The sequence below is a fragment of the Blennius ocellaris genome, assembly GCF_963422515.1.
Source record: "Blennius ocellaris genome assembly, chromosome: 12".
Taxonomy (NCBI): domain Eukaryota; kingdom Metazoa; phylum Chordata; class Actinopteri; order Blenniiformes; family Blenniidae; genus Blennius; species Blennius ocellaris.
Window position 1 is genome coordinate 18,252,359 of NC_137661.1, and position 12,335 is coordinate 18,264,693.

The 12,335-nt window shown below is 41.6% G+C and overlaps 1 protein-coding gene across 1 annotated transcript in view; it reads left to right on the forward strand.

Annotated features, from left to right (window-relative positions):
- celf5a (cugbp, Elav-like family member 5a) overlaps positions 1 to 12,335 on the forward strand; it is a gene marked incomplete at both ends in the record, with an annotated part of 175,729 nt that overhangs the window by 87,729 nt on the left and 75,665 nt on the right. Inside the window, one exon of the mRNA XM_080506901.1 lies at positions 8,092 to 8,140. Coding sequence (XP_080363027.1) covers positions 8,092 to 8,140 — 49 coding nt within the window. The remainder of the gene's footprint in view (positions 1 to 8,091; positions 8,141 to 12,335) is intronic.

Consider the following 12,335-nt stretch of genomic DNA (forward strand, 5'->3'; position numbering starts at 1 on the left):
CTTCCTGCTTTCATCTATCTCTATCCTCCTTTGGCTTCTCCTTCTGCTGTTTCTCTGTCCTCCAATGTGGGGTGGCATAGGGGCTGATGGTGGAAAATGCAAGTGCTGGTGAATTTCTAATAGGCAATCATAGTGTCCAGGACAAGGAATCCTACTGGAGGTCTAGGGACCATTAAAGAAACGTCAACTCGGCATAGGTATGCCAAGAATTATGAGTCAGTGAGCAGGCAATACTTCTTGGCTCCTATTGGTCAGGGCAGCAGGCCGTAATCTGTCACAATCCTGGAGTTGCTGTGACAGCAGCAGGAGCATTCTGGGCTCAACACAGAGGGTAAAAGAAACATGCAGCGAGCTCCGTGTGTGTGTGTGTGTGTGTGTGTGTGTGTGTGTGTGTGTGTGTGTGTGTGTGTGTGTGTGTGTGTGTGTGTGTGTGTGTGTGTGTGTGTGTGTGTGTGTGTGTGTGTGTGTGTGCGTGCGTGCGTGCGTGCGTGCGTGCGTGCGTGCGTGCGTGCGTGCGTGCGTGTGAGTGACTGAGAACCAGCAGAGCTGCAATTGAAATGGAGATTGTGAATTGCTAATGACTTATTGTAAGTCATTTTTGTATGATGAGTAAATTGATGCCATTAGGAGTGTTGACAATTGCAGTATATGAGCTCAATGTACCTGAGCGTACAACAATGAATCACTTTAATTCGAAAACAAACAGTTAATTATTGTGCGTACATCAACCTTGTAGTTTTAAGCGATTTTGTTATCTTGCATGCCCCACTTAGCTCAGACAAAGCAAACAATTCAACTGTCATAGGACGTGCTGACACTGTTGAATAAGGAGTAAAAGATTCAATTATGAATCAGAACAAAATGAAGCTAAACACTGTTAAAATTAACCTATAGCTCAAAAAGTCAAAATTGTATTTTTTTTCAGTCCTCAAGCACTTGAATGTTTTTCTAAGCCAAGGAGACATTATCTCCAACTCATCCATGCATTCATCCATTTTATTGAAGTCCCAGGTTAGAGCTTATAATAGTGCAAACTGAAAACAGAAAACATGCAAAGTTTTTACAAATGCCCAATATGCCAACAGTTTTGAACCAGGACAAAAAGTCTCTTAAATCAATTAGAATGAAATATACAAAACCAGCTGCACCTGGTATGAGGCCATATCACCTCGCTGATGCATAGGACATAGTGTCCGCGTACAATGTCCATTTGCAGTAGGTTGTCAAACACCGCCTTGGCTGGAGCTCACCGATGGTCAGTCAGAACATAATCTTCAAAGAGAATATCAAAGCAGTAGCCAGACATGGCATCGGTGCATAAGGGCACCTCCAGGCCTCACACAACTACAGAAATGTAATTCTGTAATAGAACATATCTTCTGCCATTTTGTTACTTCCTGCTAGCTTCGGACCCTTGCTGTGACTCATGCTGAGATTGGCATGATATTGCCCCTTCTGATGCCACTGTGTTGGGTCTGCTGTCATGATCTTATCTTGCTATGGACAGTTCCTCAAAATGAACTGAAGAGTGTAAACCACATGAAAGAGCAGCCAGAAGAAGAGATAAAGTTTGTGCTTGTTTTTGATAGAGAGACAGAGAGAGAGGGAGAGAGAGAAAGGGAGAGAGAGATGTGAGCCCACCAAAAGCTTAAGCCTCCAATGTGCTGAGCAGATAAGATTCATTAGATAGGTGGGTAAATGCAAGAGAGAGAGGCAAGCCGAGGCACCGAGAGAGAGAGAGAGATGGAGAGAGAGAGAGAGGCAAGGCGAGGCACACAGAGAGAGAGAGAGAGAGAGAGAGATGGAGAGAGAGAGACGGAGAGAGAGAGACGGAGAGAGTGGATTGAGCCCGCTGCTGCTCCAGCATTTGTTGACACAGATTTACAATGAGTCTCCCACCGCTTCACGCATTACAGTAACACGCCATGTCAATAGCTCTCTGGGCTTGAAAAGGAGCCATGCCAAAGATGTCTGGGAGTGATGCCCTTCCCCTGATAACCAAAGTGCGGCTCATAAGTCAGGAAGTGGAGGAGAAGGCGGAGTTGGAGACAGAAAATGTTTTATTTTGTTCTTGTTGTTTCTCCTTTCTCGTATTAATAAATCCCCTCCCACTCTTTTCTCCTAATCTCTACATCTTCTCCACAATCTATTCATTAGTTTTCTCTTCCGCAAAATCCCCTTTCTCCCCCTTTCTTTCCATCGCATTCTGTCTGTTCCTTCTTTCTCCTTCTGTTTCTCTTTATCTCTTGGACGCCCCGCTACAGGCTCAGTAGGACAGGATTTGGGCATTAGTTCAATCCCTCTATCTACTCCCCCTCATGATTGCACACTGTTTCTATCAACCACATACTCTAGTCAACTGCACAAGTCTTGTACAACTCAGTCTTTTATACAAATACTGGTAGAGAGCTTATGTGCCGCGAGACAGGAAGACATAATCAACCCGACAGCCAAGCATGGCATGAGAGCACGTGGCAGTGTCTGCGCAAGAGGTTTGGACAGAGATAAGTAAACTCAGAAGTGGATTCTGAAGTTTTCAGTGTTATATTTGGAGTTAATTAGTCTCTGCACCGATGCAATAAAGAGTTTGATGGGAACCAACACACTTGTCCCAGACAAGTTTGTCCGCTGAGTCATAGGGGCGCTACATTTGAGGTGGATCTGACGTGTGACATTCACCTTCATGAAATCTTGATGAGAGCTGAGTTGTGCTGTCGAAGTAATGAGGGCTGTAGCAGTCAGACAGGTGGCCAACCACTTCAGCTAGTGCAGCTATGATAACACAGAGGGTCGGAAAGGTTTTTGAAAAGCATTTGGTAGATGGACTTCAGGATTTTGTTTTACTTTTTCTGGGAGGCATTTAGTGTTTTAGGGGAACCGATAAAAGTGACTTGGAAGGCATCAGGCAACAGAAGGTCTAATGGTCCGAATCAGAGTTGTTGTCGTGGTGCTAGTAGTAGTAGTCCTAGAGATCACACATGTTTGTGAGTTTGCTGTTGCTCTGTTGCTAATTGGTGCATTACACGAAGCATTCAGTGTAGCAGATGGATTCTGTTTTTATTCTCCAAAAGGAGCCATTTAGCTTTTGTTGAAAGTAGCCCTTGCTCGTACATATGGACTACAAAGCAAAAACAAATAGCAACAGCATACTTTTTCTGTTATCTTACACACCCTCGATCATGAATAGCACAATAAATTACTTTTCCTCCTACTTGAAATATATGCTAAATTATACAGTTGAACTTTTCATACTTACAAATCTGATACCAACTAGCTGAGGTCTGCAGGTGTCTGTCAGTCCATGTCAGTGCCTCAAGCTCTAAATCCTGTTGGTTCTGATAGGAATCCCAGAGCTTATAGTGGCTGCCATCTCGTCAGCACTGACTGATGCTTCTTATCAGGACCACCACACTGCTGCCGCCAGCACATTTTCACTTATGGCTAAATTATAAATCACTCACAAAAAACATTCTCCCACATGCGTTTAGGGACACACATGAGCATGCTCATATAGCGAAGGACAGCATAGCTGCAGGGGTCATACTTCAGTACAGAAATTACTCAGAAATGTAAATGCAAAACAGCCCTTTAGTCTAAAGAATATGGCTGAATCAGAACATGATGAAACCTTCCAAAACCTATGTGATAGGATAGCATGTGTAGCTATACGTGGTGTGGGTGTATATCTCCACTTGAGAAGCAATATGCCTAAATGTTACATTCAATAAAACTCAATGTAACACATGTTTTGTTTTAGGTTTGGGTTTTTTTGGGGTTATTTGCTTCTATTATGGATTTTTAATTAAATGTGCTCTGATCATATCATTTTGCAAAAATGACACAATTATACTGTCACATACTTTCATGCAAGTGGCTTAATTTTTGAAGAGACCCTGTTAATTCTGAATAGCCATAAAGAAAATGGTTCAGCAAGCTTGAATAAGCCTTCCAAATGAGATTCTCATTTGCAATTTTATTGTTGATTACTACTTATTGCAATTGCAACAAAAGCGCTTCATAACTGTAAATCATTCACGGCTCACCTACATATCTCTCAATGTCTCTCTACTATACTCTGTCTCTTTCCTACTGTATAAGTAGAGATTTATTAGCTGAAGTCGGGGCACTCGGACAGTCACCACTCAGCCAGATCAATAATTGGAAAATATTAATTATATCAGCTGAGGAGACACAGTCAAGAGAGGGCTGTTTATGCTCCTGCTAGAGCAGTGCAGCAATATAGGCTTTGATGGGCCACTAATGCGTATTAATGATCCCAGGACAAACATTACTCTATATTAAACCTGAATGAAAGCCAGCAGACATCACACATTTTGTATAGCTATTAGAGTTATTTTATTGCACCAGAGTAAGTAAGTGCTGTTGTGTAACTGTCTTTAAAATACTTTTTTCTGCTGACGACTGAGCTGCTTTATCACAAAGATAAGATTTACTGCAATTTTATCTCTATTTACTTCATTCCATGTCATGAAAATGCTCAGTTTTAGGGTAATATTAAAGTCTTGAACTGAACTGTGGTTTGGAACTGCACCACATCACTGAAAGCAAGGATTATTGTCTCGCTATGGCCTCCCTTGAAGGTTTTAGCTCTGTATCGCTCAATCCTGCTAAACTCTACTCGTCAAGAACTCATCACTATCAGAGACAGTGCCACCACTTGACTCTAAATCTTTTTCAACTAGCCAACCAACTCCTGACAGCATTTCCTCAACTCACTTGGTGGAATTTAAAACCAGACAGCATTTTGGATATCTTGTATTATAGTAGAAGATATACCCCCAGGTTTGTAAAACCCTATAATGACCTTCATGTATAATAAAGTAGTATAGGCCTTCTTTTGGTGTAATATGAAATGTATGGTTATTGGTTAAAGTGGTTTTGTATAGTTGTTTGATTTGGCGCTAGGACAAGCCTTGAAGACTGATGACCAGCTGGTTATGTATATTCCAGGCCTACTGTACACTACATCATATACTGTAGGCCTGAAGGTTTCTGTCTGACACTCTCTATAAAACAACATCACGCTAGTGCTCAGAGTCTAATTCAACTGACTGGAGGCTTAACTGGGCAAATGAGGCGCCTCGATAAAAGCATATGACACTATAGATTTACCAAAGTCCTCTGAGCATCCCAGCTTATAAAGTGGGTCACAGAGAATGGCTGGTACTCAGATTGAGAAAAACAAAAAATGTATTTTCTCATTATTATTTCTTATTATTTACTGAATAGTGCAATTGGCCAAATCCTCTAACATTCATAGTAGGAATGAAAGATGAAAATAAACTTGAATTCTTCTAAAACCTGAAAGAACAAGCTTTTTGAAAGAAATCCTCTTGAATAAATGAAGGCACTTAGGACACTTTCCCATTCCTGGTTGAATAAATATGGCATAGAAACAGAATATCAGGGCACTCAAATAAAAGTTTCTCCCATAATATTTGTTCTCATATTCAAAACACATTTTCATCACTTGGCCATTTGGCCGATTTATAATTGATGTCCCACAAAATGCAAACAGTACATTTTAGCAGAGAGTGCCACAGAGAAGCAGGTGGTTAATTTGTACTGTAAATACACAGTGTTTGTTATGTGCAGGTGTTATGGGTTTTCAGTGTGTGTTTAAAAGTGAAAGGCAGAAAAGTAGAAACAGAGCAGGAGAAATGCCACTCGGCAGAGAAGAAATCTTTCCCAAGCATATTTCCTCTTTTTTATGAACTGTGCTGTTAATACCACTTTTTATTATTACTTTTGTTTGTCTTTTTGTGTGTTCTTCCAATGTAGTTTCAGTAAAGTAGAATTTTGAGTGGATAAATAAAAAAGCAAGTAAAGGTTAGAAAGTATCGAGAATGTATTCATTCACCTCATTCTGTAAAGAAGCATTATTCTTGTGAGTGAAAAGGGGCCTTACAAGATCGCAGTTAACAAATGGTTTCCTTGACAACGATGCCTAGATGGTGTAACTTGGAGTTGTCATGTCTATGGGTGCTTCGCTGTCTTATGATTTAACTGGACTACAGGCTCTTAAATTCTGCAGGAATTACACAATATAATTTTTTTATTAAAAGGACTTTTTAACAAACTGAGATCCGTCGGCAGTCACTGTTCAGGACCATAATGCATTGCTCTCGGGCAAATAAATAGACCATTAAGCTGGCATGTTGAAGGCTGAACAGTAACTAGCTTTAGAGAGAGCTGCCTCCCACACACAGGCACCCTGTAGAGATGCCTGAGATCATAGCTTGGTAGAGGAGCCACAGCCGTGGATTTGGCCTTCTCCGTCACGCATTTGGACAGAAATCAACTGGCTTGAACGACACTTCTTTTGTTTTTTTGTATTTCTTCAAAAACATATCACAGGCAAATTCAAAAATGTCCTTTCTTGTGAAAGAGCAGAGGAGTGTTAAGTTATCGGTGAATTTGTTTTGCGGATGTTTCCTCCCCACAGTTCGGAGGTGTTTCTGTCTCCGAGGCTCCTTTGAACATGTGTGCAATAGTGTTGCGGTTGATTCTGTAATCTACCCATACATGCTGCGGCGCAGTGCGCCCCATGGCTTTGCATTAACATATTATAGGGTGCTTTGCTCTTGTTGTACAAGGAAACAGAGCTACTGAAGATGGGGAGGAAGAAGGATAGGGAGCCACCCACGAAACAAGGAGCTGAAACGTCAACCTTCACAAGCATAACATCCTCCCTGTTTTCATACAAAGTCTTAGCTGGTCCTAGTTATTATTTACGATGAGTAAATTTATGGAATAATTTCAGCGAGGGAAGGTTACTCAGTTCCTCAAGGTGAAAATGGATACATTTAGCACTTAATGAATCGGGCCTGGGCCTCTCCCCCATATATCAGCATGTTATTAAGACATTTTAAAATCCCATTATGGTGTTTCTCCTTGAACATGTCATGCTTTTATTGGACTACCCTGTCTTTAAATCTGACCTTTTCATCCCCGCTCTGGAATTGAGCAGAAAAAAAAGACACGCGACGGGACAGACGACGGTTCAAAATATACATATGTCGCTATAAAAATGTCAGTGTTCCGTGATCTTCAATGATTCGACTGGGATCTACAGTAATGGCAAATGGTTTGATGCTATAAAACGATGCTTAAATAGCACCCACAAATGGTTTGTTGTAAATGGATGAGTGTGGTGAAAGGTTGCTTTTATGTTCCGGTAATCTTTACGCAAATTTTAGCCACCTTTGTTCCAAATTTTATTGCACTATGAGCACTTTTTATTGATAAATATTTGTTGTGGACTGAGTCATTCGAGGTTGTGGTACTGACATCTGATCTTTGCACACAAATCATCTTGTAAGTTTTATCTTTTGGAGTTCATATAAATATAATACATGCATGGAGCTGGCTTCATAAACAGTATATGAGTAGGAGGCCTACATACAATTGAAAAACATTGCAGCTGTAACAAAAGCTTCTAAATCACAGCTACATCTTTAAAAAGTTTTTCCTCCAAATAAGTCAAGCACAAGTCTAGTAAAACTGTTCGGCTTGAACAACAATAATGAAAAAAGAAGAAGGTAAAATTGGGGAAGGAGGAAAGCGTGACACAAAGACTGTGATGACAGAGGCATCTAATCCAGGCAATGCCATTCTTATCAGGGTCCAGTGGATTAGAGTGAGCCTCCTAACCAAAGAATCCTTCCCAGCCAGACACTCTCCACAGCCCAAGGGCCCGGATCAATAGGCCTGCATTGATCTCTCTCCTCCTGTGGCTGGATTCACTTTTATTAGGACTGCCTCGGCTTCTCTCACTTAGACACTCGTATGCAGCCCGTCAACCTCTCCATGAAGCTGCCATTAAGAAACTCTAATAAGAATGGACGCACACACGCATACACACACACACACACACATGCGCACACACACACAGACACACTAGAAAACACATCATGTTAGTTGAGCTGAAGGAAGACGTTTTGAGTGCCTCTCAAGATTGAGAAATACCACCTCCATCATCTCCATACATTTGTGGCCTGTTCTTGTGGCAGTGACAGCCCGAATGTCCAGTGCTAACTTCTCTACCGCACTTTGTTTTCTCTTCTACAGATGACTCGACCTATCCAGGTGAAACCGGCTGACAGCGAGAGTCGTGGAGGTAGTTGTCTTATTTTCTTCATCATTTATTCATATGCCTTTTCATCTACAAGCTAATTATTTTCATTTCTTCCCCTTGATATTGTGTGTCCTACTGCTCTAGATATAACGTTTTTAAGCAAACACTTTATTTGTCCATCCTTTCTTTCCCTGATGGCTTGAAATATGTAATCCTATTGTTGGCAATGTGATCAATGCTCATCGGACTTTAAGAGATTAATAGTTTCCTTGAAATGTATTCATGACATGATTTACATAACATCAAACATGGAGAGGTTTTACACTACCTTTATTCTACAGCAAGTCTCTCATATACTGTATCTCATATATATCGTATAGTTCTTTGATTTGCTGGTAGTTCAAATTCTCTTGGTTTGAAAATTAATATCCTGTACTTTCACGCAGCTTGTACTTTAGTGTTGGCTGTAAGTCATTATAAGAGATGTGGTGCTGACGGGAAGTATAATCTGATGAGCTTCCCTGCACTCCTCTTCTCTTTTGATCCCAATCCAAGTACATTATTATTACACTGTAAATTAGATGGTGATTTGGCTTGGAATGGAAAACCATGACCACACAAAGACCCAGTTAAATGCCCCAACCACTTGATCTGTATGCATTTGAAATGCAGTAAGAAATGGTATAGAGACAGAGGAAAATGGAGCACAAGCATCGAAAGCTTGCCAAACAATCAATACATTTGCAGGATTCTTGCCAAGATCCTCATTACTTGGCCTTAATTCTGTCGTCTTTGATCTCTCCCATTTTTGGAGGCTTTCATTTACTCCCCCCCCCACCATCTGCATATATGTTAATGGTTGCGGATGCATCCTTCAAGTCAAAAGGAGAAACAATGAACCTTGCTGTTATTTTTCAACGTGCATTTTATGTGTCACCCTCGAACAAAACAAGCATTTTGTTCCTTTCTTCTGTTTTTTCTTCTTTATTTTAAAGTGGGCTGTTGCATTTTGTTGGATTAACTGCAGAGAGGGTTGGTGGTGAACAACAGAGACAGAGAAAATTGCAAGGATGATGCTTTGCATTTTTTCGGTGAATTTGGATGGTTGGTTACTTGGCTTTCTCTCTTTCTTTCTTTCTTTCTTTCTTTCTTTCTTTCTTTCTTTCTATCTTTCTTTCTTTCTTTCATTCTTTTTCTTCTCTGTCCTCCCTTTCTTTCTACTCTTTCCTTTTCTCTTTCTTGTCTTCCCCCTCCCATTGGTGAACCATTCAGAGGTTTAGTGTAGTGGTGAGACAAGCAGAAGGGTCTTGTGCTGTCAAGATTGATGTCTCCTATAGCTCCATTGATTTTGCCATTGTGGTGCTGTGTGTCCACATTAACAATGACACTCAGCTGTCTCTTTACTTGGTTGTGAGTGGCTGGTTTTAGAGCTCCCTGGGCACTTTGGTCAGTATGGGATCCTCTTATTGGCCAGCCATGGGGACCCCACAGAGGTACAAATGAGTGTTGGAACAGACCTGAGAGTTGCACATCATTTTAAATGAACAGGTCAGAGTGCCGCCACAGGGGCAATCAAACACAAGCGTGACTTTAACGGTTTCGGCGGTACAAGTGAAAGAAGTAGACAGAGAATTGTGCAGAGGAATGTATCTGATTGTCATTTTTAAATCTCCACTCCTCATCCCGCCTCTAATCTGCTGACCTCATTTTTTCTTTAATAATCACTGACAAAGATAATGTATTTTTTCACATCTCAGTGTCTTTTGCCTCTCCTTCTACTGTTAGCAGTTATACGATGCTGATGAAATTCCTCTGTGGCCTACTTACTTGCTGTAATTCTTGTATGGCCTGCAATTCTTGCTATTATTGACTCTTAAAAACAAATATATTCAATATATTGTGTTTAATTTTCTTTGTCATTTTTATACTTACCTCTCTGGTATTTACAGAATTCCGATCAATTCCTTTAGGACTGTGTCTCCACATGGTGCACAGCAGCTTAACGGGTGGGTGCAAAAATTATATTAATTAGTCTCACAGTGCAGTGGTGGGAGAGACACCAGGGAAAGACTGTGCCTGGCCTGCTCTCTCAGGGGCCACACAGCAAGTCTGATAGGGGGCATATATTCCTCGGTGCACACAGTCACACTACAACACACAGTCATACTAATTAGTCCCTTAATCTCATTATGGTGAGGACAGTTCAGCTCACCTGTACTGGGTTGCCGTTCATGAGGGAAAGAGCTGTTACTGTGGTTTTATGCCAGCTAGACCTCCACTCCTCCAGGAGGACCTCTCTGCTGTTATTAAGACTGGGTCCAGACAAGAGCAGTGTACTATCTCTGGTTACTGTTGCAGTAAAAACTGAAACTACCTCAGCACTTCAACAGGAGGACACTTATTCATCTAAGTCCATTAAATATTGGATGAGTCTTGGGAATCTGATCTGAAATAAGCAGTTTTCTGATGGAGATCTTCCAGAAATTCACTTTTCAGGACAGTAAGAACACACTGATAAGAGTTACAGTACACTGATCTACTGGGTTCACAGAATCCATAAAAGGAACACCACCTTGTCTATAGAGATTAAAGGGAAATATTCACAGCAGAGTAAACCAATCCAAACACTCTGTCAGCCCCTGCTGCCGCCTAACAAAGACACACTGTGAAATGAATATTAATGGCCAATCACCTACCTAATCTAGCAGAACAGCAGCCGTTACACATTGAGCCATGAGCACTTTGAATGTCTCCGTCACTGATGACGCAGACTGTTCTGGGATATTTCTGCTGGGGAGACGTTTAAAGAGGCTCAGCAAGGAGGCAGCAGGGACCTGTCTCTCTCATTTTCCCCTCACAGGTCTCTGATATGAAATAGATTGATTTTCCATCACACATGGCACTGATGACTGGCACTGACTGCTGCTGATGTTTCATCTTTGAAGGGCTGCTCAGTGCCTCCTTGGAGAGCCTGGCGTCCTTTCACAGGATAAATCAGCTTTAACCACTTTGATTTCATCCTAAACCTTTTACCAGCAGCACCTCCCTTAGTATTCCACCATTACTATCTGTGCCCTCTTGTTTCCTTTTTTTGTAGGCTGTCATTTCATTTGATTTTCTGTTTTGTATCATCTCTGTTTATTTCATCTTCAAAGACTCATTCTGCTCTCAGGCTAAATGGTTTGCTCTGCAAGTGTTGCATTTCCGTGTTCTTCTGTTGCTCTTCTTCTCTTTGAGCTTAACCCATTGTCAAAGTTTTTTGCTCAGACGTTGTCCAGAGACAGGGAGAGGAGCAGGCGAGCTGTCAGCTGGGACTCTGCTGGTGTTACTGCAGGCCCGGCTGGCACAACGAGAACTGCAGCCCACTGAGGAGGCCTGGATTAGATACAGGCTCTGGCATTTTCAAGGCAGGCCTGCCACCCACTCACCCACCCACACAGACAGGACAAACATGCAAATGCATACATATTTTTACAACTCTAGCACACACATTTTCTGCCATTTTTCTCATGCCATCACACACACAAGTTTTGATGAACATGCTAGAACTAGTGTGTGTGGATCCCCACAATGACATGACTGATACATGCCCCCTACTCACTGAATAGCTTGTGTCCATTTTGTCACCAAGAGTGAGATTGGATGTTTTTTTGACGGGCCGTGCAGCAGCATAGCACTGTGTTCTGTATGTTTGTTCTGAAGGCCAATGAAAAGGTTTGCTCCAGATTACCGAGATGTGAGGGAGCAAAGACAGAACCATAACGATAGGCAATAGTTGCACTTCCATCTTCAAATGATCATCCGATGCTTTTCCTTCATTCACTTTAGTGAATGTAGTTCTGGCTAAGGAGAGTTGATGTCGTCAAACGGTGCCCAATAATTTGAAAGAGGAGTGAGTCCAAGGTGGGGAGAGAAATGTGAATCTATATTGAGAGAGTGCTGCTATAAGACGTGTTGCTGCTCCGCGCTCAGTGTGTGATGATGAATTCATCTGGCGTAAAAGACAACAGAGCGGATGCATGTATTAAACATCAGTAGCGTTCTTGTTTTTAAGTAGCGAGACGAGCCCCCCCATGTCAGAGCAGCTCTGTAATGAACCAAGCAGGAAGGCCTCTAAGCTCTAGTGATCCCCTTCAGAGAGGCAAGGAGGGATGGTGATGGGGAGAAGAAAAATGAATGGCATGAGTGGAGAGGTGAAGGAAGGGAATTTGTTCTGAAACAATAGGAATGGAGGAGA